Source organism: Pezoporus wallicus, unplaced genomic scaffold (assembly GCF_028554395.1).
Source record: "Pezoporus wallicus isolate ANWC-B61680 ecotype Strahan unplaced genomic scaffold, APGP_CSIRO_Pwel_v1 scaffold_6446, whole genome shotgun sequence".
Classification (NCBI taxonomy): Eukaryota; Metazoa; Chordata; class Aves; order Psittaciformes; family Psittacidae; genus Pezoporus; species Pezoporus wallicus.
In genome coordinates, this window is record NW_026636264.1 from 1,076,807 (window position 1) to 1,102,706 (window position 25,900).

The following is a 25,900-nucleotide window of genomic DNA, read 5'->3' on the forward strand; positions in this document are numbered from 1 at the left end:
TTGCTGTCCGTTATAGGAGGCAGAGCTTCAGGTGTAGTTAAATGTAATTTGTGGTTTAGTCGATGTTTACTCATGCCTAGCTTTGAACGTGCTAAAGAAATTAAAGCCCCCAAACTGTTGGCTGTTAAATGGCACTTATAGAGGGATTTCTGTAGAGTTGTTTGCCAACAAATTCTTCTGATCTGACAGGCCATGAAGTGACAAAATATACTGGCATAACAGGAAAAAGGGCAGAGGGATGCTTTTACAGTATGATTTTAATAACTCATAGGATCATAGAATCAACTAGGTTGGAAAAGACCTTTAAGATCATCAAGTCCGACCATTACCTGTGGATGGATTTTTAGCAAAGAATGGCCATGTTCCCAAGTCAGCAAGTGCCTACGTGGAGTTTGACATGAACCGAGGATGAAGGAGGACGTGGGTAAGGAAGCAGGAGTTACGGTACAAGCAAGATAAGAAGAAACTGGAATGTGCTAAGATACAAAACTGTGAACTGTAGGCAAGTTTTAAAGGTTAGGCTCCTGCGTTCCTATTTGACCAATTGTATACTAGGTGCTGTGAGCTGCAAGAGTATGTATCCAATCATAATACACCAAGTTATTGTAAGCAGATGCAGACAATAGTATAAAAAGGATAGATGCTTTGTAATAAATGACTTCTGTCTGATCACATTGATCTCTTGAGTCCTTTTCTGTGGCAAATGGTGCCCAACGTGGGGCACCCCCCTATATTTTCATATTGAAATTGAAGAAATTAAAGAGTGTGACACTGAAGAAAGTGGAATGCGGTGCCGCAGGGACATTGGCTGGATACGATTCGGCAGGACCAGGATCAGGAGGTAGATGCCTCAGAGGTAGATGCCTCGAAATGGAGCCTTGTGAGCCTGGAAGTCACTGCAGTGCGATTAAGGTGAGCAGCCGACGGGTGTGGAAGAGGATTAGGATGGGTAACCAATTAAGCAAAGAAGAAACAGCCATCCTTAAGCTCTTCCAACATATCCTCTCAGCAAGAGGGACAGAGTATGATGATAATCTGTTACAAAGACTATTGCTCTGAAGTAAAGAAAAAGAGCTGATCCAGGGGGTTAATGAAGCTTTTGAGCTTGAGATTTGGGAAAAAATTGGGGCATACCTGTGGGATGAAGTTACCTGTAGGTCTAAAGAGGCAAAGTCTCTCGCTGCCCTGTGGTGACTGCTGAAAGAGACTCTAGTTGTGATGAAGGCTGAAAAACAGGTGGCAAAATCCACTTTTACAGCTTTCTCTGACTCGCCTTCACAGCAGCAGGGGCCATCACCTACATTAGATTCAGCACCTGGCGCTACAGCCATGGTCGTGTCGCCTGCTTCAGGCATAAAACATTCTGTCCAAAAGCCTGTGTGCCGTAAGGTACGAATGTTTGAGGATCCTGTGTCCTTCCCCTATCCTGTGCCGACAGCGCCTTTATTGGCAGCAGCCCCAGCTGATACTTGGGAGCTTGTAGGGGTTAATGAGCAACCAAAACAATCTCATGTAAACCCTTTTCATGCCGCTACTGCCCCTGAAACCAATCTCCACGACTTTTTGCTGGGGTGGGAGTCTCCTGAGGAGAATAGTTGAAGCTCCAAATAGATACCCACCTTTGCCACCTGCACCACCGCTTGCATCGCTCCCACCAGAGCTGCAAAATGAGCGGGAATGGGGACAATGGACAAAACTTCTAGATAAAAAATAGCAGGACCTGCGAGACCATTTGGAAAAATTGGGGGCAAAGGAGAGGGAGCAAGCCCCAGAAAAACCAGACAAGATCAATCCCTTTGATGTGTCATTGCCACCGACTTCAACATCTTCTAATCAAGCTAATCCTAGTGCCATGAGATGGCGAGGTTGCATTCAGGATGCAATCACAGATGGTACCATCTTATCGATCAATGTTCCCTGGTGTAGTACAGGCTTAGATGAAAATTGGGGTTTTACAGCAAGTGCAGCAATCGGCTTTAGCTGCTCTGAAAGCTGTGCCAGAAGCGGGAAAACCTAATCCTACTTATACATCGATAAAACAGGGAGTTACTGAGCCATATATGCAATTTATTGATAGATTATCAGAGGCTATTGAAAAGAATATTGATTTGGCATCTAGTGTTAAAGAATCTGTACTTATGTCTCTGGCTATGGAAAATGCTAACCCCACTTGTAAGAGTATTTTGAAGGCATTGCCAAAATCTGCTGGTCTTCAGGAAATGATGGATGCCTGTTCTAAGGTGGGCACAGCAGAGGAAAAGGCCGGATACATGGCTACTGCCTTTGCCACTGCTGTTAAGCCCCTTCTACAACAAGGTCGAGGTGATTGTGGGGGTACTAGAGGTGTGAGATGTTACAATTGCAGATGGATTGGACATTTTAGAAAGCAACGTACTGCAAAGAAAACTATTCCAACGATCCCCCCCCCCCCCCCCCCCCCCCCCTCCCAAGTGGTGTTTCAGGTTTTGCAGACAAATGTCCTGGATGTGACAAATTTGGCCACAAGACAGTTGAATGTCATTCAAAGGTTAAAAAGGATGGAACCCTGTTGGGAAACTTGAATGTGAGCGCGACACTGCCCCACGCGATGACACAAAATCAGGGTGTCTGGACCGCATCCCCTCCGCCACTGCAGGGAGTGCCAGAGTGGACTTGGCAACAGCAATAGATTTTACCATAATAGATACCTCTGTTCATTGCATTCCATCTAAATTAGATGGGCCCCTTCGTCATGGGTTATGTGTTTTGCTACTGGGACATTCATCAACATCAAGAAAACGATTCTTTGTGTTACGCAGTGTAATTGACGTTCACTATACTGGAAATATTGGGATCATGGTGCAAACACATACTCCCCCAGTCAATATCCACGAAAATTTAAAAATAGCTCAATTAATCCCATTTGAGGCAAAAGTCCCTCAGGTAGGGCAGAAAATTAGAGGAAATCACGGCTGGGGTTCCATTGGAATACCACAAATTTTATTTGCTTTAGACATAGCAAAGCACAAACCCGAAGACCAGATCTCTATAAGGGGTTGTCATAATCAAACAATTAAGCTGTCTGTATTGATTGATACAGGGGCTGATGTCACTGTTATACCCTATCATCAATGGCCAAAGACCTGGCCTTTGGAACTTGCTACCACAGCAGTTGTTGGAATAGGGGGGGATGCAATCCACTCAAATCAGTAAAGAATTGGTGGATGTGTTCCTGTCTGATGGGAGTCATACCTGTATTAGACCATATGTTATGTCTTCTCTTATTGCATTGCTGGGATGAGATGCTCTCAGTCAAATGGGAATGAAACTGACCAGGCTGAGGGGGATCTTATCAATATCTTTGACTACCTGACCAGAGGGCACAAAGTACATAGAGCCAGAGTCTTCCCAGTGGTGCCCAGTGACAGGACCAGAGGCAGTGGGCACAAACTGAAACACAGAAAGGTCTATGTGAACATCAGGAAACACTTCTTTTGTTCTGTGAGAGCAACTGAACTTTATAGTTTGCCCAGAAAGATCCATCCTTGGCAACAGTAAAAACCCACCTAAGCATGGTACAGGCTCTGAGTGGCCCTATTTACACATAGGGGTTGGACTAGGTACTTCCAGAGGTTCCTTCCTACCTCAACCCTCTATGATACTACAAGAACGACAGTCTTCCGGGAATTTCTTCATTCACGAGACTCTGAAACTCTACGTGTCACGAATGGAGGCCTGGATTAACCAGGCAACGCCTGCCCCTGCGCACACGCCTCCTGCCTCACTGCGGGCAGGCTGGCGGTACCGCGCATGCACGCTGTCCGCGGAGACGTTGTGCCCCCCATGCGCCGCGAGGGGGCGCTGCAGGCAGTCAGCACGGCCCGGCTCCGCCCCGGAAGCGTTCCTGGGTGACGGCCGCACCTGGCCGGCGGTGCTGCGGCTGGTGGCGGCTGCAGGGAAGTGGTGCTGCTATGGAGCACATCCGCACCACCAAGGTACCTCTGCCTCGGCCTCTCTGTCGGCTGCGAGCACGGTGGTGGTGGTGGTGGTGGTGGTGGTGGTGGTGGTGGTGGTGGTGGTGTTGTCGTTGTCGTCGGCGCTGCGCAAGTAGCTGTGGGGTGGGGAGGGCCTGTTCGGCCCGGCGAGCCCCTGCACCGCAGCTGTCAGCTGTGGGTGAGGGCGTTGTTGTCCGCCGCCTTCCATTTTGTAGCTGGTGTCTTCCCGCGAGTGGCTCCGGGGCGGTCCATGCTTGTGGGGGTATCCTGAGAACAGCTGGCACCGGGGTGCTGCTGCCTCGGGGCTCCGGGCACCTGCCTTCTTGGAGGCTCCTCCGGCTGTCCCTCCTCACGGGGCTGGAAGGTGTGTGTGAGAGCTCCCGGGAGGGGCTCTGTGCGTGCCTCCCCGGTGTGGCCCTGCAGAGTGAACCGTGCCCTAAATGACAGGAAGGCGATAAAAGTCCTCCTGGTGTAACAGGGGTGTGGAAGCACCAGCAGCCATCTGGAGACGGCTGCAGTTGGCTTTTGTATTCTGGATGCGGTTCCATGCCGCTTTTCCTAGCTCTGGAGGCAAATAGGCTGTGACAACAACATTGTTTTCTTTTTTTTTTTTCTTCCATTTAAAGGCTGTGGTGTGTGTTGTTAGGAACGCAGGCTATCAGTATGCGAGCAATGTGTTAGGCTATTCAAAAACATTAGCTAAGCCGCAGTTGGCACTATAGGCTTCTCTGTGCCTTTTTTCCTATTTTTAGTTTGTTAGTTTGTTTTTCATCTGTATTGAAGATGTAAAAAAGCTCGTTCTTTCTGTAAATAAATATTTTTTTAAATGTCCTAGCTTTTATAGAATTACTTTTCTAGCAGTATCTTTCCCATCTTGCTCATCAGCCCTTACTGGGAGGGCTGCTAAAAAGACTGCCTCTCTGTCGGGTTCTGGAAACTGTCAAGTGATTAGTTCCCTAACCTGGCAGACTTGACTTTAAATGAGATTTATAGGTGTGTGAAGAAAAGGAGTGGTCATATTTCAGCTGTAAATAGTTGTCCTTTAACCAGTAATTATATAAAGAAACAATATTTTCTATTAATACCTTATTTTTATGTGAAATGTGAGTAGTTTTTATTTTTCATATATATTTGTATGTGTGTATGTGAAAAAGGAGGTCTCTGATGAAGCTGCTCTTAGTGACACGTGACACCTAGTACACTAGATTACTGGATGAAATAATCTTGCACCAAGATCACAGATTGGAGATAAGTTTTTTTTGTCAGCCTATTTACTTGCAAACCTGAAACTCCTTGTTTAGGAGCTTAATGTGGCAGTCAATAGCTAACTTCAGGATAAAAAATAGACTAAAGCTAAAGTCTTTTGATGACTTGAGTGCCTGTGTAAGTTTAAAACTTGAAACTGAGCCTGGAAAGGTACAGGTCACTGAATTCTTTCTATTTGTAGATCAGTCTTTCTGCAGGTTGTTGGTTCCCTGCTGGGGAAAAAATACTTTTTGTAGCAATATAACTGGAGAGAGAAACAAGCTCTAAAAGCAGCTTATACAAAACTTACTGCTTGAAGCAAGTATTTTTATAATTCATTAAAAAAATAATCTGTTCTAAAAGTATCAAATTCCTGGCTAGAAATAGCATGAGGATTTGGTGATAATTGTGATGCTTGCTTAGCTTTTTGTATCTGTTAGTTTATTTAATATCCAGGTGGATTAAAAAGCATATATGCTAGATGGTAGTAATTCGAAGCTTTACAGTTATAGGAAGTAAGAAAACTGAAGTACAGCCTGCACTGTGGGCCTTAAAACTTCAGTGCATGTGTAGGCTCAAGTTGGATCTCATTGAGACACATTTACTTTTTCTAATCTGACAACACTTAACATTTTTTGGTTTTTTTTTTTCTGTTTGTTTTATTAAGGTAATAATGAAATAAGCTTGAAATAACAGTACAGTCTGGCACAAATTAGCTGCTGTCCAGGGAAGTTGTCATCCCTTAGAGAATGTGATGAAATAGGTTTTATTCTTCCTCAAACTTCAGTTTGCTGGAAATGTTGAAGCTAGAATTGTCCTGAAACTGTCTGCACAGCTCTCTGAAATACAGTTTACGGCTTGCGAAATTAAACTGTCCAACAGATTTATGTTGAATAAAGAAATGAGATCAACATCGTAATAACTTCTGTCTGAGAAATTTATACTTGAATAGCAACAAATGATGAAAGCCAGTTCACAATATATGGTAGTGAAATTACAAATAAGAATATTGTGGTTTTGCAATGAAGCTTTAAAACTGAAGTGTCCCTAAAAATACCTTAAAGCAAAGCAAGGTAGAAAAGACTCTAATTTCTTCAGTCAAGTCTAGATTTATGTTTGAAATCAAACCTGTTTTAGTTAAAATACTGATGGGTCTTCTATTGAGGAGGAAAAGTTTTGCTTAGCTTGACTGCTAAATCCCAAACTTATGTTTGCAAGACTGAGACTTAAATGGGTAAGGGAAAATGCATTTTAATTTCAGTGAATGTTGAGTAAAAGAATCCTCAAATAACATACTATAATTGTTTTGTCTTGGATTAATTGTTCTAATTTAACTCTTCAGCTTTTTTGATGCAAGACTTCAGAAGTATAGTTTCAGCCTTCCTTTCTGTTCTAACTTGTATCCTATATTGAAACATTTCCTTGGTTTTTTTGCCTTTGGTCTGTAACTCTTAATCCCAATAAACTGTTCAGTGACTCATTCACTGTAAGTGCTCTGTATTATTGAGGTAGTTGTTCAAATTCTTACTGGTTTAGAAACTCATGAATTTGTTATTGCTAGCTGCTGTCAGATGTCAGTTGTGACTAAAAATGTTTGTTTGCAGATGTGCTAAAACTCAGTAGCAGTCTTCAGTTTCTTAATCTTGTGAACTCATTCTCTGAACTGATGGCTGGCATGTTTTTCTGTAACTAAGGATTTGCCAAACTTTACAATAAAAAGAAAGTGTCTGTCTAGCTGAACACCTGTTAAAGCTGGTCTGGGCAAAGTTTACATGAACATGTAATCTGTGGAGGCTGAATCTGAATTACATTTTGGTGGTGTTTAAAGATTCTTGAAGATTTCACCTATGTAAGAGGAAGCTGGAGCACTAATGCCTGTCCTTATCTAACATAGAAATACAGCTTTCAGAATAGCTGCCTTGTTACATGGAGGAGAATGGAACTTCACATGCTTGGATTTTGTGGGTTGTGTTACAGAAACAAAACGAGCAGTTTCTGTGCACGTCTCAATTTGCTGAGGAGGTGCAGTGACAGGTACCTGAGCAGTTACTGCTGCCGAACTGTCCAAAATAGAATTCTGTTTTGGCTGTGATAAACTGATTTATGCTGCTCTGTATCTGGGCAATGTAACCTTGCTGGTTACAGCATAATGTATTTTGAGGTACTGATGCATGTATCTTCCAAGTATTTATTTTTGCTTTCTAAATTGAAACCTAGAGTATCCTAGTATCGCTGGATTTTAGTTGATGTTTGTGTTTCCTACATTGTTTTGTATGCATTAAGTGGCTTTTCTAACTTTCAGACACAAAATCAGGCCTTGCTAGATTGTAAAAAATACCAGAATTGGTAAGGCAATTTTGTGTAATTATATGTGCTTTTAGTAGATAAATAAGTTTGTATATGTGAATTACAAGCGGCTTAACATCAGCACAGTAGATATGAGCTGTCTTAGTCACCTCATCTGAGTGCTGGTCTTGCTGGTGTGTAAGTTTTTTTGAGTTCTATCACTCATTTAATGTCAGCAACAGCCAGCCTCAAGCAAAAGAGCTTTAACTGGGCATTAATGGCACAGTACTGCCAAGAAATTGAGGAATGTGTGGAGATAAGCCATGCTCCTTTCCTGTTTTTGCACGTAGATAATCATGTAATGTTTTCTTCAAATTAAGCAAACTGTGGAGCCTGTGAAGTTATAAGCAGCAGATAAAATGCAGGCTATCTAGAAATCACTTTATTTTGAATTGTTTTCTATAGGATTGAGATAACAATGGTGATGGAATACCAGGAGGAGAAATTTGCCCTTGCAAGACTCAAGTTTGAAACTCCAAATGGCAGTCCTTGGATTTCTAGGAGATTATTAAAATTATTAGTATTCCAATAGTATTTTATTTTTGACTGAGGCAAGGTTATGATGATCGAGATTTTTAAAGTTGGGGATGATATAAAAGACAGTAGATACCTAAAACTGAAGTCAGGAGGGACATAATTTTTATGGCTTTGAGACTGCAGAGAGCCAATGAAGCATGTTACTGAGATGAGCTATTGATTTATTCAGTACTGGCATCTCAATAACAGGAAATTGTTAGTGTGTGTGTGTTTGCTGTTTTGGGGAAGGAGTCTAAAAGCTTATTAATGTTCTTAATTATTTAAAAAAAGATTGATATCTTGGTCTGTTTTACTAGTAAATAACCATGGTAGTTATGTACATGGAATAAGTATTCAGAGTCTAGCGTTGTGCCTTCATTATTCACTTTTGTACTGAAACAGGATATTGTAGCTAGTCAGTCTTCTCAAAGCTTGTGTGACCACTATTGTGTTCTTAATAGTTTAGCCTGAATATTTGTATGTATGCTGTGTTATGCTTTCTGTTGTTTTCTACTGACAGACCTTTTTGCAGTTACTATTTTGCTTCGTGCAAAAAAAACCACACCAAAATTAACTTTTGCTCCCCCTCCTTTTTTTTTTTTTTTTGTCCTTACAGGTCGAGCAAGTGAAATTACTAGATAGGTTTAGCACAAGCAATAAGTCACTGACGGGAACTCTATACCTTACAGCAACTCATCTGTTATTCATAGATTCAAGCCAGAGAGAGACATGGGTAAGGATGATGAATGTTGCACCTCAGAAGCTGAGATTCTCCAGCTGCATTTGTGTTTCCTGATCTAAGGTTAAATTTGTTTACTGAAATGTTCATCAAAGTTCTAAGTTATTCCCCACACTCCCCTTGTTCATGATATCATGATAAGTTAATGATTTACAGATTGTACTCTTGCATGACATTGCTGCAGTTGAAATTGGGTATTGTTGAAAATGTTCACTTCTCAAGCTGCTGTAATTTCTTCCTTAGCCTTCATTTGTATTCCTGAATGTGTGGTGGTTTTCTTTGAATAACTGACTTGCACCACAATTTAGAGGCGGGAGTGGGAAACTGATAGGTAGTTTCAGCATCAGGTTTAAAATTTATGTGTTAATTTACTTTGTATTTAGAGCCTGCCTAAGTTAAATGAGACAGAAAAATCAAAAGATCTAGGCTTTTGTGAAATACTGAAGATCCCATGTCCTTTTTTGAGTGGCGAGCAGCATTTTCTTCCCAAGTCATCATTTCTGGAATAAAATAATGCAGAAGGGGCTTCAGCTTCTTGGTGACCCATGCCGATGTTGTACCATCAAAGTTGGCTAGTACAGTAATTCCCATTAGCTTTTCTGTTCAGGGCCCTAATGGCACGCATGTGGACATCAAGGTCTGGCTTTCGCCGTAGCTCAGCTATCTGGCCAAATGAGTGCCTGTCATCCTTCAGGATGAAATCTCATTTCCCTGGGTGTGGTTAATTTTTTTCCTGTAGGTGTATTTTTCTAGTTTACCCTTCATCCTGTATCCTGGTTGTCCAACTAGGTGCCTCATGGTGCTTTCAAGAAGTTATTTTTCTCCGATTTGTTCTTGGGTACAATGTACAATTTTATATAAACCAAATTGTATCCTTTCAGGCAAAATGGGTACTGGGGAGAACATGATTCAGAAGTATTATTTGTGTCTCCCTGTGCACTATGTTAAAAGGTTTCATTTTGGGGAAATTGCACCTGCATTCAGAGTATTGCATTTCTGTGATGATAATGCAAGTACCAAGTATAATTACGATAATGTCTTCAAGGTATAGTTTCTTTGTAAATGCATATTTGGCATTTCAGATGCCTATCTGATCAGTATTTAAGAGAAGATGATTGTTTCAGTGAGGCAATTAAAATTCTACAAGAACATCTTGTTCAGTTGAGGTAATGTATCTGTGGCTTTCTTCCCATGATTGAACAGTTGTTAGTTTCCTAAGTGTTATGTAAATTTGCCACAAAGATAAATCTATCAAGGGCTTTTGTATATCCATTACTGACAGTCTTCTATAAAGTGGTTGGAAGGCAAAAATTAGCTGAGAAACTCATGTCTACATAACACAATGGGTAGTACAGATGTTTTTCTTATCTCCTGTTCATTCTGTAGATGTTGAATACTAGCATTCTAAAATCTTCATCTTCTGTATCTTATACTTTTAATTGCTTTTCCTGACTAGTTCTGTTTTGCCTGAAAATTCTGAAATATGTTCCTGTAGATCCTTAAAATAAAAAAGCATCCTGTTTGGGTCCTGCCTAATTAGAAGTAAGCTGGTCAGTTAACAAAGTTACAGAGGAGTAGCCACAGTGGAGCTTTAATTCTTCCTTTTGGATTTAGAAGGAATTTATTATTCCTTATAAACATTAGGTAGCACTTCAGAATATGAAGTGAGAGAATAACTGTTTTTTGAAAACTTATGATATCCTGACCAAAATGCCAGTCTTGGATTTCTTCTTCTAAATTTATTTCTTTTTATAACTAAATGATTGACAAAGTTAGTCAAAGTCCATATTCAACATTGCTTAATGTGTCTTACATCTGTTCTTGTAAACAGTACGTATGCTGTTCTCATTTTTCATCAGTGTGCTAACACTGAGGTTTTGTATGCTGCAGATACTACATCATCACATTGCTGTGGTGGAAAAACTTCCCTTGACTACTTCTGGCTGCCCCCTTGTCATCCAGTGCAAGAACTTCAGGATAGTTCACTTTGTCGTTCCCAGGGAAAGAGACTGTCATGACATTTATAACTCTTTGCTTCAGCTGTCAAGAACAGGTAATACTTCTAACTGTAAAAGACTTTGCAGTATACGCCTGAATAACAAGGTGGTGGTGGTAAATCTGTGGCTCTTAATATTTTATTTTTTATGTGCATTACGTAAAAGTCAATAAATGGGTTTGGTATGTAGAGGAATTTTAACGGTTAAGCATTCATTTCCATATGAATTCAGAAGATGTGTTGTCTGGCTCTTGTAGGTCACTGGTCTTTACTAAGAGAATGTGAGATTCCTGTGTTGTTTTGCCTTTCTAGTGTTATTCCTAAAATTGTGACTGTAAATGCATATAGTCTCTTAATTGGTGTGCTCCATAGATAAAATGCTGATGAAGTCTTCTAATAATTCTGCCCATTGCCTTAATTTTGTCAGTTTTCTTTTTGTGACCTTTGCTTTGCCCTTACGGAATTAGAAATGTTCCTGCTGAAACAGGTCATGCACACTCAAGAAAGCTTTCATAACCTGCCTCTAACTAAGTATATATAATTGTGTCAGTTAACTGTATGATAAATATATCAAGAGTGTCAAGTATCTATTTAGTCTTGCTTCTGAGAATCTTGAAGGCTGAAACTTTCTCTGCAGTTTGGGCAACTTCAAGACGTGCCAACTGTGCTGCCTTTCTCCACTCAGACCTTTCTGGGGACAACTCATTACATAGTCTTATTCTTTACCTTTTAGCAAAATATGAAGATCTGTATGCGTTCTCTTATAATCCAAAACAAAATGAATCTGAGCAAGTCAAAGGCTGGCAACTTATTGATCTAGCAGAAGAATATAAGAGAATGGGAGTGCCAAACACAAACTGGCAGTTGTCTGATGCAAATCGTGATTATAAGGTGAGTGCTGTAATGGAAATGTGTTTTGCTTTGCATTTGTTTCTGCTCTTTCCTCTGACTCTAGTCCTGTAGAAAGCAATCTAATACTATGAGTATGATTACCTGTTTGAAGAAAGTCTGGTGCTCTGCAGCATTGTTACCTCTTAACTAAGAAGGATTCTGCTTGAGCATTTGCAGTGTTGGCTGTGGGAGACAGTGGCTGTGGTGGTGCAGCCAATTCCCAGATTAATTTTCATTCTGTTTTATAGTCTGCAAATGCTAAAAATGAGGGAAATAATTTCAATATTTTATTTGAAACAAAGTCATAGCATTTCTGCTGAAGTGGAATTCTTGAGAAGTGAGTGCAAGTATAGCAGTGCTTAACTGTATAACTTGGCTACCAATTTGTACTACTTTATCTGTGGCTTGTCTCCTCTTCTGAGCTGTTTCTGTATACATAGAGAAACATGTTAGTGTTTAACCTTTGCCTTATTTCACCTACCATCCCTCAAATTGCATATACTAGTATAGGCTTTGCCTTGTACATAAAATTCTGTTTGTGTGTCTCTCTTTCAGATTTGTGAAACCTATCCTAGAGAACTTTATGTTCCCAGAACTGCAAGCAAGCCCATAATTGTTGGTAGCTCCAAGTTCAGAAGCAAAGGAAGGTTCCCAGTTTTGTCATATTACCATAAAAATAAAGAGGTATGGTGTATGTTCCTCTTAATACAAATGTACTGAAGAGTATTTCTCAATATTTGTCAGTAGTTCAGGATGGGCAAAGGGGTAAGTACAGTGACATGTATGAGAATGGTATAACTCATGATAACCTTAAATACAGCTGATGCTAGTAGTGTCTAACAGGCTCTTGAATTAAGCTAAGCCAGGTTAAAAGAAATCCTTAAGTAATCAGTTGAATATCTTAAAGTTTTCAGAGGCTGACCTTAAGATAAATGAAAATAGCTTTTTGTCAAGTTATCTGTCTTCTTTGATATATTAAAAATAAAATCTGTTAGATCAAATACTCCTCCCTCCCCCTACCAGGAAAACCCCAAAACAACAACAACAACAAAAAACAACAAAAAACACCCCCCCCAAAAAAACCAACAACAAAAAACCAAACCCCCCACAATAACAGGAAAAACCCCAACAGCAAAACAACAACAAAAAAAAAATTCACAAAAAACCCCCACCAAAACAATAGCACTGGTTTGGTGGTGTATTTTTTGGGGGGTTGTTGTTTTTTGGTTTGGTTTGGTTTCTGTGTTGTGGGGTTTTTTTGTTTGCTTGTTTGTTTGAGCAATTTGCAAGAACTAGAGGATGAGAAATAAGATTTTGCAAGGTTTGGTAGAGTGTTGTGAAGCAGCATCTGCCCTGTCTTCGCTAGGGGCGTTATCTTTGAAGGGAGAGAAGGATTGTCGCCCTACTAAGTTGAAGAATTTGATGGATGAGAGCTAAGCTACTGGGTGCATTTGAAGATAATAGTTATTTGTAAGAGGTACCTAGTGCCTTAAGAAATGCAATATATTATTGAAAATGACATGATGAAAATTACATTAGATGATAACGGATTGTACTTGCAATAATAAAATTGTATTTGCAGTAGTAAACCCATAATTTATATAATACCAAGACAGCAGCTTGCTTTCAGAAAGTGTATTTTTTCTGGCCTATACTTTTTTGAACTTTTATACTTGAGGGAAGTATAAATAAACTGGTACTTGCCGATGTGGATGAGCCTGAAAAAAAGTTTTGATAAAGTTTTTAAGTTGCAGGTACTGTGTGTGAAGGTCTGCAAGTGATGTGTTTAAAAAAAGAACACCTAAACTTTTTTTTTAGTTTAATCCTGTTACCTGCCGAATGAAACAACTTGTTTCAGTGTCTTTCTAGAAGGATGCAAAGCATTTCAACTACAGGTATTAATTTGATCTTTGTTTTGTGTGCTAGGCTGCAATTTGCAGATGCAGTCAACCTCTCTCAGGTTTCAGTGCCAGGTGCCTGGAAGATGAGCACATGTTGCAAGCCATCAGTAAAGCGAATCCTTCAAATCGCTACATGTACGTCATGGACACCAGACCAAAGGTACACACATACTCGAGGCTCTACAGACTTGCCTGCCTTCCTGAACATTAGAGTACAGGGATACAGTGCAATTCTGAAAAAATTAGTTAAGTAGGACTCTATCATGGGCAAAAATGTTCTTTAAAGGTAAAGTCAAGCTTCATTAGTCACGTATTTAATTACTTTTTTTCTTAAAGAAGTTGAAGCCCTTTCAGGATTACACTAGAATTCACTGAATATGCTGGTAAACTTCTGAAGTGGTATATTTAAAAATATGCTAAATGTAATTAAGGAAGACATAGGGGAAGTTCTTGTGTAGCATTCTGAGGTCATCATAGAATCATAGACTGGTTTGGGTTAAAAGGGACCTTAATGATCATCTAGTTCCAAATCCCCTGCCATGGGCAGGGACACCTACTAGACTGGGTTGCTCAAGGCTCCGTCCAATCTGGCCTTGAACTCTGCCAGGGATGGGGCAGCCACAGCTTCTCTGGACAGCCTGTTTCAGTGCCTCACCATCATACTTTGTCACTATCTGATTAAACCGAATTATGTTGGGGGGGTTTTGCCTTGAGTTGGAATGTGGGGTAACTTTCACTCTGTAGAATCATCTGCTTTTAAATTAGTATTCATTTCACTCAGATCTCTGAATGCAGGAAAAACATATCTGGAAAACAAGTATCTAAAGTGAAAATCCTGCACTGTAGGATCTGCACTTATTTTTCAGCATTAAATCAGGCTGACAGACTGAAACTGAGCCAGCTGTTGTTTTTTATAATTGTAATTTTTATAGCTGCAGCAACTTATTAGCTTCTTACCTCTAAAGCCAATATTTTTAGGATGCCTGGAAAGCACATTTGATTAAGTCTGGGGCTTTCCTTTTTAGGTTAATTGTTTCATAGTGGTTTTGCTCGGAAATAAGTAAAGTTTTACTAGTGGAAATACAGAGGAGAGAATAGGAAATCATTGAATGCATTATTCAGATATGTCAACTCTAAAGGTGGACTGACTTTTTATATACTATGCCTTTCTTACACTTGAATGCTGTCAAGTTGATTTGCCACAAACCTTTAATTAATTGGATTCTGCTTATCATATGTGCTCTTGTGTGTTTCTTTTCCCAGTGTTTTCCATTGAAATTGTATGACTTTGTTTTCTTAATTCAAGAGTTTTTTTTTGTTTCAAGTGATGTTTTTCAATATTTTTATTTTGCTCTTTTAAGCTTAATGCAATGGCAAACAGAGCTGCTGGGAAGGGCTATGAGAATGAAGACAACTACTCTAACATTAGGTTCCAGTTTGTTGGCATTGAAAATATTCATGTAATGAGATCCAGCTTACAGAAACTTTTGGAAGGTATGCTCTAACTGTGCTATAACAGTGTATATGAAAACATGATAAATATTTTTCTCAAGTTTTTAATAATAGCTTAACCAAACTTTATTGATATTCCTATATTTTATTCCAGCTTTGTGTAGTACCAGTTTGCTGGGATCTGTGGTAATGAATTACCTTAAACTGAGGTTAAGTAAACTCAGTTTTAAACAAAATTGTGAGTAATATCTGTAGTTGATCTTCAGATCAGGTTTTGGGGTAAATGAACACAGTTCTACTTCAGTCTGTATAATTCACTAGAATTTTGCTGAATGCCAGTCTAGTAGTAGAAAGTATCCTTCGGGTCAAAGAAGAAGACATATGCAATAACTTATTTCTCAGACCCTTGTAGAAATATGCCATCACTGGACTGATCAGGAAGGAAATGCTATGAAAATGATTCATAATTCAAAATGAGGAAGATCTCTTTTTAACTTCTAGCTTCCCCAGACGTGTTGAACTGAATGTTCTCAAATTAGGAATGTGATGCCAATGACCCTGTTAGTTCAACAGCCGTTGTAACCAGGACCGTCCTCAGTTTTATTTATAACAAACTGCTGTTATTTATTTTTCAGCATGTGTCCTGCTCTTCAGCTTTGTCTATTTGCCTGATTAGCCCTCAGAATTGAACAATTACATTTACAATCAATATGTAAGACATAATCCTTCCCAACAAAATTTTGTAATGGGAGTACACCATGAAGCATGCTAGGGGGATTTACAGTCTATTCTTTGATTCAGCTGATTTTTATTGCACTGAATACAAGATCCTTAACAAAAGTATTCTTAAGTAGTGTGTCAGTGTGGACATGATGACTCTGCTCCCCTGATGGGCATCTGTACAACAGCAGTGGAAAAATCATAGAATCATATAATAGTTAGATTTGGAAAAGACCTTAAGGTCACCAGTTCCAAGCCCCTGCCATGTTCCAAGCCCCCACCTCGAGCTAAGCCATGTTGCCCAAGGCTCTGTCTAACCTGATCTTGAACACTGCCAGAGATGGCAGCTTCGCAACAGAGATTCACAACTTCCTTGGGCAACCTGTTCCAGTGCCTCACCACCCTCACAGTAAAGTTCTTCTTCCTTATATCCAGTCTAAACTTCCCCTGTTTAAGTGTTAACTCATTACTGCTTGTCCTGCCACTACAGTCTGTAATAAGGAGTCCCTTTGCAGCATCCCTATAGGCCCCCTTCAGATACTGGAAGGCTGCTATGAGGTCTCTACGCAGCCTTCTCTTCTCCGGGGTGAGCAGCCCCAACTTTCTAAGCCCATCTTCATAGGGCAGGTGCTCAAGCCCCTTGATCATCCTTGTGGCCCTCCTCTGGACTTGTTTCAACAGTTCCGTGTCCTTTTTATGTTGAGGACACCAGAACTGCACACAGTACTCCAAGTGAGGTCTCAAGAGAGCAGAGTAGAGGGGCAGGATCACCTCCTTTGACCTGCTGGTCACGCTCCTTTTGATGCAGCCCAGGATACGGTTGGCTTTCTGGGCTTTGAGTACACACTGCTGACTCATGTTAAGTTTCTCATCAGCCAACACCCAGAAGTCCTTCTTCTCACATAGACTAAATTTTTGAATGTGGTATTAAAGTCTAGATTTCATATATTCAAAAATATAGTATTATGTATCAGAGAAAATTGAACTTTGGTAAGCAAAAAGGTTTTGTCTGTCAAAAACCAGTGGTTTTGCAGGAAATATTTGAGGGTCAATAACAGCTGCTGTGGTTTGCCGAGTTTATTTTGATGATGTTAACCAAGTGTCAACCAAGTGTTGAGTGTGTTAACCAAGAGGGTTTTTCTGAGGGTTGTGTAGAGTGTCTGTATGGAGTTGTTCAGGGTTTTTTCATTTGTTAAAAACAAACTCTGCTTCTGACCCACTGTACTTCAGTCTGCAGGTTCTAGTCACCTCTTGAACTGCTGCATGAGGCATAGCTAGTAGTATGTTAAGGACAATCAAGCAATGGAACATTGAGATTTTGGGTCTCAGATGAATGCAGGGCATGTGTCTATGATAGGATCCATATAGCCAAAACTGTCTTAAATGATAGTTATTTTGAAGTAGCTAAAGATCTTAGTAGTACCATAAATCATATTTCAATCTTTTAGGGACCACAAGGGACTGGAGAGGTGTGTGTTGGGTCCCCCCCTCCCCAGCATTTTAAATATCAAAAGTGTCAGTGCAGTTTCTTTGTTTCATCACTAACAAGTATAAAAATGTCTGTTAACTCAGAAATGGAAAGTAATTCTTTGGACACCACGTGTGTTCTTATCTCTGCCTTGGTTTATAAAAATACAGAAGTCTAGCTAGAATGGGGAAATGCTAGTGTTGAAATATTTTTACCCAGCTTAAAATTCTGATGAAAGCAGATTTTGACAGCAGTGTCTGGGTGAAAACAAACAGGGCTGGAAGCCTGTTTATTTTCCAGCTAAAACCTTGTGCTTTAAACTACAAGGTACAGAATGTAGGGGTTGGCATTGCCTTATCTGTCCAATCCCTTCCATGCAGATGTTTGAATTTACATACGTGAATATTTTCATTATCTTTACCATGGAGTTGTGTACCTGTTTGTGTACTACTGTGATGGAACAAATGTACGGAACCACCGGTGTACAGAGAGTGTGAGCTATCTGAATGGATCAAATCGTTCTCTGATTTCCTCCATGTGCTAGACCTGTCAGAAGCACACTTGCCTGATGATGCCGTCTCTTTCAAAGACTAGGGAAAACTAACATAGGTTTTGCTGCTTTTACTGATATTTAAAGACTAACATTTAAAATTTGGTTGTCTGCCAGGGTTTCTTGATGTTTTGTTACCTCATTGTGCTATGGTTTGATAGATAGTTTTTGTAGATGACAAAGATCCAAGGACTTTAGAAAAGGTGCTGGAATGCTTACTTGGGAGCCTTTGTTGTAGCATTCAACAGCAATTGGCACTACGGCTCTTCTGAGCAATGGGGAGCATACCAAAGCTTTCATGGCTGAAAGCTGAGAACCGTGTAGTGCAGGAAAGGTCCAGGAGGCAGTGGTTTGAGAGGTTATAGCCTTCATTAGATTAGGGGATTTGACTGAACATGAAATTGTGTCACAGAATGACTTGGTGAATTTTGTTCTCCACTTTCTCTGCTGATTCACTTGCTCCTGTAGTCGGAGATAAAGATTATTTTGCAGCTGCTGTCTGAATATCCCCACTGATAACTTTTGGCTACAGAGCCTTTTTATTTCAATTTGGGCCCCACTACCTTAGAATTGGAGAATTGTTTCAGTTGGAAAAAGACATTTAAATCAAGTCCAACTGTTAAGCTTGGTAGAAAGCAGGCTTCTACTGTGGCAGGGGCAGGTAGTGATGTAGATGGCAAGCTTGAATATCTTCTTTTAGAATTGCATGTAGCTAAAGTTATGTTAGCCAGCAAGTATTTCTTTTATCATTGCCAGAAGTTTGTCATGTTTTGACAGTAATGTAACTTTGTGAGTTGCTACTCAGTATCATATAATAAGAAGATAATCTTTCTTTTTTGTGAGTTGTGTCCATGTTTGAAACTTTCAAGTTTACACCTCCTGCTGCTATGCTGGAAGTCACCTTTTCTTTGAGTTCTTCCCTGCCCTCTCAAGTGGTATTACTGTTATAGAATCAAAGTTTGCTAAGAAAACATGCTAGAGATCAGTCAGAATTATAGTATATCAGAACTGGAGATAGAAAATCTGGGTGGTTTTCAGTTCATCGCCATGTCCTTATAGTGCATTTGCTTTATTCTCCTCAGCAGAGTAGAGAAGGTGATGAAGCTCTGGCAGTCTGATTACTCTGAACTTGTCTGGATGCAGCTACTTCCTTCTAATAGTTGTAATTTTTCAGTATTTCTGGAAAGCTTTTGGCATTTCTCTTGCCTTACCCTTACCTTGTGTGGTGAGGCAAGGGTAAAGCTCCCTGTTGGGGTTAACCAGTGTATTTACTTTAAATATTACTTTGTCAAAAAGACACAAAAATCTTACTCTTGTTATTTATAGTTAGTGTAGATCTACAGACTCAAAAAACATTTGTTGAAAGTGTTAAAAAAACATTTGTTAAGAGTGTTAAAAAACATTTAATGGTGTTTTCCTGGAAGATTTCTAATCAGTTTACAACATGGGGCATTAGAAACAACATACAATTTTTATTTTCTCCATTGCAGGTTATAGGTAGCTGTAACTGTTTATGGCTTTCTAACTCTTGGCTTCTTTCAGTCAGTGGCACAAAGGGTTTGTCAGTCAATGACTTTTTGTCTGGTTTGGAAAGTTCTGGATGGCTGCGTCACATCAAAGCTGTGTTGGATGCTGCCGTCTTCCTAGTCAAGGTAACTTGCATGCTGCTGCTTTGTTTGATAGGAGGTTGACTTGCCACCCGGCAAGTATAGTGTAAAATTGTAATTTGTACAGTGTAAAATTCTGCAACTGACCTTTTTGGAGGTAGGTGCTTACTATATAAATACATTGATACACTATTTTAAGTGGGTTTGATTTGAAATGTTGAATATGCCAGCTGATGTTTTGGGGTATTTACTTTCTTAATGCTCTTTGGTCACCTTACTGGGAGATGAAGTGATTCTTACGTTGCCTGGCGCATTTAGGTATTTATGAAAGTTGTAGCCAGTTTGGAGGTAGATGGAGCAACAGGAGTTACTTTAGTTCAAAGTGGACAATTGCCCTGAAGGTGACCCTCCAAAATATTTCCTAGCCGTTAACTTTTGTGTATTTTGATGAACAAGTGGGTATCGTCAACGACGTGTGGTGTTCTGGGGTTTTTAACGTGTTTAGTCTGAAATATGTAGTACACTTCTTTCTTACTTTGCATTACTCAGGGGTTTATGAGCTCAGTTTTATAAGGGGTGGAAAGAAAACTTGGAATCACTGTAGATGTTCTTGTTACCTTGTGCAAAGGTGGTAGTGGAATTTCTTTTCTTTATAAGGGTTTTTCTACACTTCCATGGAGAAAAATTCCTAGCTTTCTGATAGTGTCAAATCCTTTCCTCATAATAAACATTTTTCTGGTTTTGTAAAATAAAATGGTCTGTGCTGTGAGTTTGGGATAAATGTAGCTATTGTATTTATTGACTAAATTTTGACTACTGCCTGGAATAGAACATTCACTAAGAAACAACTGTGTCTTTCAGGCAATAGCAGTTGAGAGCGCAAGTGTGTTAGTGCACTGCTCAGATGGCTGGGACAGGACTTCCCAAGTTTGTTCTCTTGGAGCTCTCTTGCTAGATTCCTATTACAGAACAATCAAAGGATTCATGGTAAGCAAGTTTCTGCATTGTTGATTTGTTCCTTGGTAAATAAAGGATGTAATAAGATATTTGAGTAAGAAAGGAAGCAGTGTAAACCTACGGATGCTTTTTTTGGATTCGCAGTATACTGATAAATCTTTCTTTTAGAAATACTTTTGCCCGTGGGAAGAAGCATTTATTTAAAATCAAGAAAACTGAAATGCAGATAGTGTGTTGCTTCAGGCACCCTGCAGAAATGTTGCAATGATTGTCTTTTGCCTCCAAAAAAACCTCCTTACCTATGACATAAGGATTCCAAAGTGCTTAAGTGAGATAGTACATCTACTAAGTTATAGCACCTCTGTGCTTTTGTCATTTGTCCCCAGATCAACAGTATTACAATCTAAAAATGAAAGCTCCCCCAGTAACAGAGAAGAGAAAATCTTTAAGCAATCTACATTTCTTCATCTTTCTATAGAGAGGAAGAATATTTTTGGAAGAATTATTCTGAATTTTAGAGTAGGAAAATCGACAGTATTCTGCAGCGGTAATATATGGTGTTTTGGGAAGTCCTGAAAGTACATAAAGGTAGTTCCATGTGTTGATTGGAACTAACTGTTTCCTTTTGTTTTGTTTTGGTTTTTACCCTCTAGGTCTTGATAGAGAAAGACTGGATTTCTTTTGGGCACAAGTTCTCTGACAGGTAGTTCACTCTTCCAATACTGTAAAATGTATTTTTTTTTAATAATTAAAAATAGATTAAACCACACTGAACTTAACTAAGTATTCTTAAAAAAATAAGAAAAAAAAGACAAATTGTGGATGTTAAACTGCTGCAGTGTTGCTAGAAATCTTGCAATGAGTAAGCTATTTTCAGTAGACAGCACGCTTCATGTATTGTTATTTATTTAAATACCTACTAGATAATAGATTTATATTATAGACGTATGTCTAGTGCTACTGATGCCTCACTCTTGCATGTTGATGACTGCAGCTAGGTCTTCACATATGCAAAATCAATTTAAAGCTACATCCTAGCTATTTAGGTAATATAAAATACCATTGATATCTTTAAAAATGAGTGTACATTTATTCTTGCTTTCAATGATGAAGCCTACCTTTAGAAGTCCTGTATGTTTTTCTCTTGATCTGCCTATCATAAGCTATGACAATAGCATTGCTGCTATTTACTGCTTATTAATTTGCTTTTAGCTAATGCACTCCAAATATGACTATGGAAGTAATAGACACAAAGGAGCTTAACTGTCTTATGTTGCTGTTCTGTACTGAATACAGATGTGTGATTACTTACAAGTCAGAAAAAAGGTTAAATATAAACTTATTTCTATTCAAAAATCGTCCCAGTTCTCAAAGTTAGGTGCTTAGTATCCAAACCAAAGCTAGTGTCAAATTAATATGCTGTCACTTTTAAAATAAGTGCAACTAAGACTTTTTTGATTTTAAACTTAAACTGGGTTTAATCTGTTTATGGGATCTTTTTTTCAGGTGTTCTCAGCTGGATGGTGATCCAAAAGAGATCTCGCCAGTGTTCACCCAGTTTCTAGAAAGTGTGTGGAATCTGACTGAGCAGTTTCCACAAGCCTTTGAGTACAATGAAGCTTTCCTCCTTCAGATCCATGAGCATGTCCATTCATGTCAGTTTGGCAACTTCATTGGAAACTGCCAAAAAGAGCGAGAAGAACTAAAGTAAGCAGATGTTATTGTAACGCATCTTATTTATTCTGGCAGCTAAGAACTCCTGTGAATATTCTTCATTTTAGGCTCTGAATAGAAATAATGGCAGGATTGGTAGTACTGAAAATGATGTTGATCTGCATTAGGGAACAGCAGTGCTTCTTATGCCTTTGCACACTGAAGACGGTCTTTCTAATTCTGGGGAAAAATCCCAAGTGTATTTTTTTCATAGGGAAATTAAGGCTTATTCTGCTCCTACCACCCAAAAGTAAGCTTAAGTTTAGAAGTATCACTTCATTCCCTGCCCCAGTCTATTCTTAGGTAACCTTAAAATTCTTGCCTGCTCAAAACTAATTATTGTCAGTTAGAAGTATTAATAGGATGTCTCCTAATGCTTTCAGCTGGAAAACTTCTGTAAAGTTTACATCAGTTCATCTTTGTTTCAAACTGCACTTTAAAGGATTTATCGCAAAACTTGCACAGCATAAGCATTAGCACCCAATTACATCAATACTGACGGTTCTAGCAAACATTAGGATAGGCCAGGAAGAAATTGATTTTACTGAGAGTTTTTAATTCGGGATTTATAAGTATTTCTGGTAAATTTAAAAACATTGATTTTATTATGCTGAGCTGTACAGCTTTTGTTTTTTGCTTGCAATAAAAGTTTTGACTTTGATCTTTCCTTGCTTTAAGATTAAAGGAGAAGACTTATTCCTTGTGGCCATTCCTTCTGGAAGAACAGAAGAAATATCAGAATCCTCTGTATAATCCAGACTTTTCTCCAGAACTAACTCTTTTGGAGCCAAATACAGTATCATTCAATTTTAAGTAAGTTTGAATTATATACAGTATCACTTCTTCAATTTGTCTTTATCCTGTGCAGTTAAAACTGTCCGCTTTGTGCAGGTTTTGGAGAAATATGTACCATCAGTTTGATCGAAGTATGCATCCCAGGCAATCTGTGTTCAATATTATAATGAATATGAGTGAACAAAATAAACAACTGGAAGAAGACATTAAAGAACTGGAAGCTGTAAGTATTAAAAAAATAAGTGTGTGTACTTGTGACTTAAAATTTACACTTGCACACTATAATAATGCTGCTAGCTTTCACATGAATGTCACTACTGCATGGCCTAGCACTTATTCTATGTAGTGTTGACTTCGACTTTCACCGTATGACTCTGATGAATGCCAGACTATGCAGCCAATGTAGCTGTGTTGCTAAACCACAGACACTGAAAATATTTTATTTCCATTATAGCTACTAAAATGGAAGCAGTAAGTATTGTCCTTCTTTTAAATTCATATGCAGTGCATGCTCTTATAAGTCACTAATTATGGGGCATGTACGTTGTAATCCTTTTCTGAGGGCAGAGATCAGATGTCTAGAAATGATTTCTACTAGGTAGAAACATATCTATATATGGGTATACAGGTAGAACAGCGTATATAGGTATATAGGTAGAACAGCGTATCTCCCCTTAGTATGACTTAATTGGCTTTTATTTGATACTTTGATAATATGGCTTTTAATTGATACTTTGCTGTAGTCAGTTAAGGTGTTGAAACTTCACAGTAACACTTTTTAAGAAATACGAAAGTTTCCTAGTTACGAGTTTTAATTTGTTGTAGCTAGAAGTGGTAACACAACTCCTGTATGCTGTGTTGGGGAAGGGGTGGAAAGAGGGAAGTACAGATTTTCTAGGAGGAAAGATTTTTATTGAACTGATCCTACTGTAATGAAATGAATGTAGGTCACTTTGTTTCAAATGTTAATTGTATATTTAAGTTTTTACACAATTGAAGCAGCAAGATGAAAACCCAAGATGAAGCGAGCTGAAGGATAAGCACGATGTAAAGTCTCAGTTCTGAATTTTCTATAACTCTGTTCCAAAGTGTTACCTTCACCTGACCCCACATTTCTCACCTGAGTGATGAAGAGATGTAGTTGTTGTTTGAGCTCTCAATGTAGGCTTTCCTACTCCTGTTTCAAAACATTCAAAAAATTGGATGCCAAGAAACACCAGTCTTCTGGGCTCAGTCTCAGTTCTAATAGGGCACAAACATGTCAACAAAAAAAATCAGTTCAGTTAACTAGTTCAAGTTACTGGATGAGATTGTTTGATTGGAGGAAAAAAAAAAAAACAACCCAAGAAAACCCCACCACAAAACCCCAAACCCTTAATCGAAATGTTTCCTCTTCTTTTGCTCAGTGCTTGCAGAATAGGTCCTTTCCTGCAGTGCTGCTTTCTAATTTTCATCTTTTGATGTATTCCTTCATTTGGACAAACTGTACTGGCATTTTTCAGATCTAAAAGAAAAGTTTTCTGAAGTTTTATTGGGAAGGATATAAGGGCTTAGGTGTGAAACCGCTCTTTTGTCTTCAAGAGTCTTGTGATCTGCTGTCAGCTGCTTGCTTACTAATAATACCAAATCCTATCTTCATCTGCCTGTACTCCAGAAAGTATACCCATCTTGATGGTAAGCCAAACAAGGGCAAGCCTGGAAGAACCTGTTCCTTTCTGTGGACATTGACAGGCAACCTTTCTGCCTTCTGCTTAGTTTGCAAATCTTAAGCTTACAGTGTTCACAGTATCTGCTGTAAACTGGGGGGAAAAATGTGTTATCCAGTGGCCTAACATTTAATAATACTGTTACATTTCTAAGTATTATCAGTCATGCTCACTGTTAGTAACTATTCTCTGTATTTCAGAAAATAAAGCAGAGAAATGGGCAGCCAGATGCAGTCCTTATGAAGGAACACCAGCAGCCTGCTCATCCTGCACCCACGGCACTGAAGACCCCTCCAGGCTTCAAGAAGGAGCAGCCACTGATCCCTGTGAATGATGCTGTAAGAACTATAGAGGGCAGCAACACAGCAGACAATCGCTACAGTGAATTCGTGGCAGAGTTCTCAAAAGCTGAGCCTGCTGTTGTCAGCTTGGAGTATGGCGTGGCCAGAATGACCTGCTAATTAAAATCCAGCACTGTGCTCCTCTTCTTAGACTGTTTGAATTAAGAGATGGATTATTTTGAGGATGGGTCTCTGCTGCATGACCAAAACATGATTTGTATATCAACAAGTTTTGTTAACATAGACTAGAACAACATGCCAGTTGTCACATGTTTGCTGTTCTTTTCAGGAAAAGATGGGGGCAGTCGGTAAGTAGTGACTAAAAATCCAGGAATAGTATGTCTTTGGACTTAAGTCAGTTTGCACTAAATTGATTAAAATAGTAATATTACTTTATTCAATATAGGAAAACACAGGTGGTCTTTCACAAATTGATTTTATTTGGGCAAATAAACTTGAACTTTCTATTTTAGGAAATGAAGCTACATGTATATATCGTGTATAACATAAGTATGTATACCCTTGTTTAATGTCTCCCAGTACTAACATTCATCGTATTAAGTGCCATGGGAAAGTATGGTATATTTCAAATCGTAAATAGTCGGCCTTAAACCTGTCAGATCAATGATATTGTCCTTTACTGCTGCCATCTACATGGCTCTGTTTACATTGTATTTGCTTAAATTATTTCCTTAAAACAGGACTGAATATAAGGAATGAACTATGCCTAACCTGGCGCTGCCTTTCAGCAAATAGCTATATGAATGTTAACTTATCGCCGAAGACTGTTTTTTCTTCCATTTCCTCTGTTGTTTAAAATGTAGTAAATTGGCCTGATTTTCCTCTCTGGCAGGTCAGTAGATTAAGCATCACTGAAGCTACGGGTTGTCTGATCTTAAATGTTTTGATTTGTGGCAAGGCATTTACGTGTAGAATAAAAAGATTAAAACGTATCATGTAAGAAAACAAAATTTAGCCAATAA

At 39.0% G+C, this 25,900-nt stretch overlaps 1 protein-coding gene across 1 annotated transcript; it reads left to right on the top strand.

The window, feature by feature from the left end:
- The first annotated feature begins 3,859 nt into the window (after nucleotides 1-3,859).
- On the top strand, nucleotides 3,860-25,209 carry MTMR6 (myotubularin related protein 6). Its single transcript, XM_057399606.1, has 14 exons — nucleotides 3,860-3,974; nucleotides 8,698-8,814; nucleotides 10,711-10,873; nucleotides 11,550-11,707; nucleotides 12,263-12,391; nucleotides 13,634-13,768; nucleotides 14,970-15,102; nucleotides 19,341-19,450; nucleotides 20,267-20,392; nucleotides 21,016-21,065; nucleotides 21,869-22,069; nucleotides 22,754-22,888; nucleotides 22,967-23,093; nucleotides 24,777-25,209. Exons 1-14 carry the CDS (start codon nucleotides 3,951-3,953, stop codon nucleotides 25,035-25,037), a joined length of 1,869 nt encoding a protein of 622 aa, XP_057255589.1. The 5' UTR covers nucleotides 3,860-3,950; the 3' UTR covers nucleotides 25,038-25,209.
- The last annotated feature ends 691 nt before the right edge of the window (nucleotides 25,210-25,900 follow it).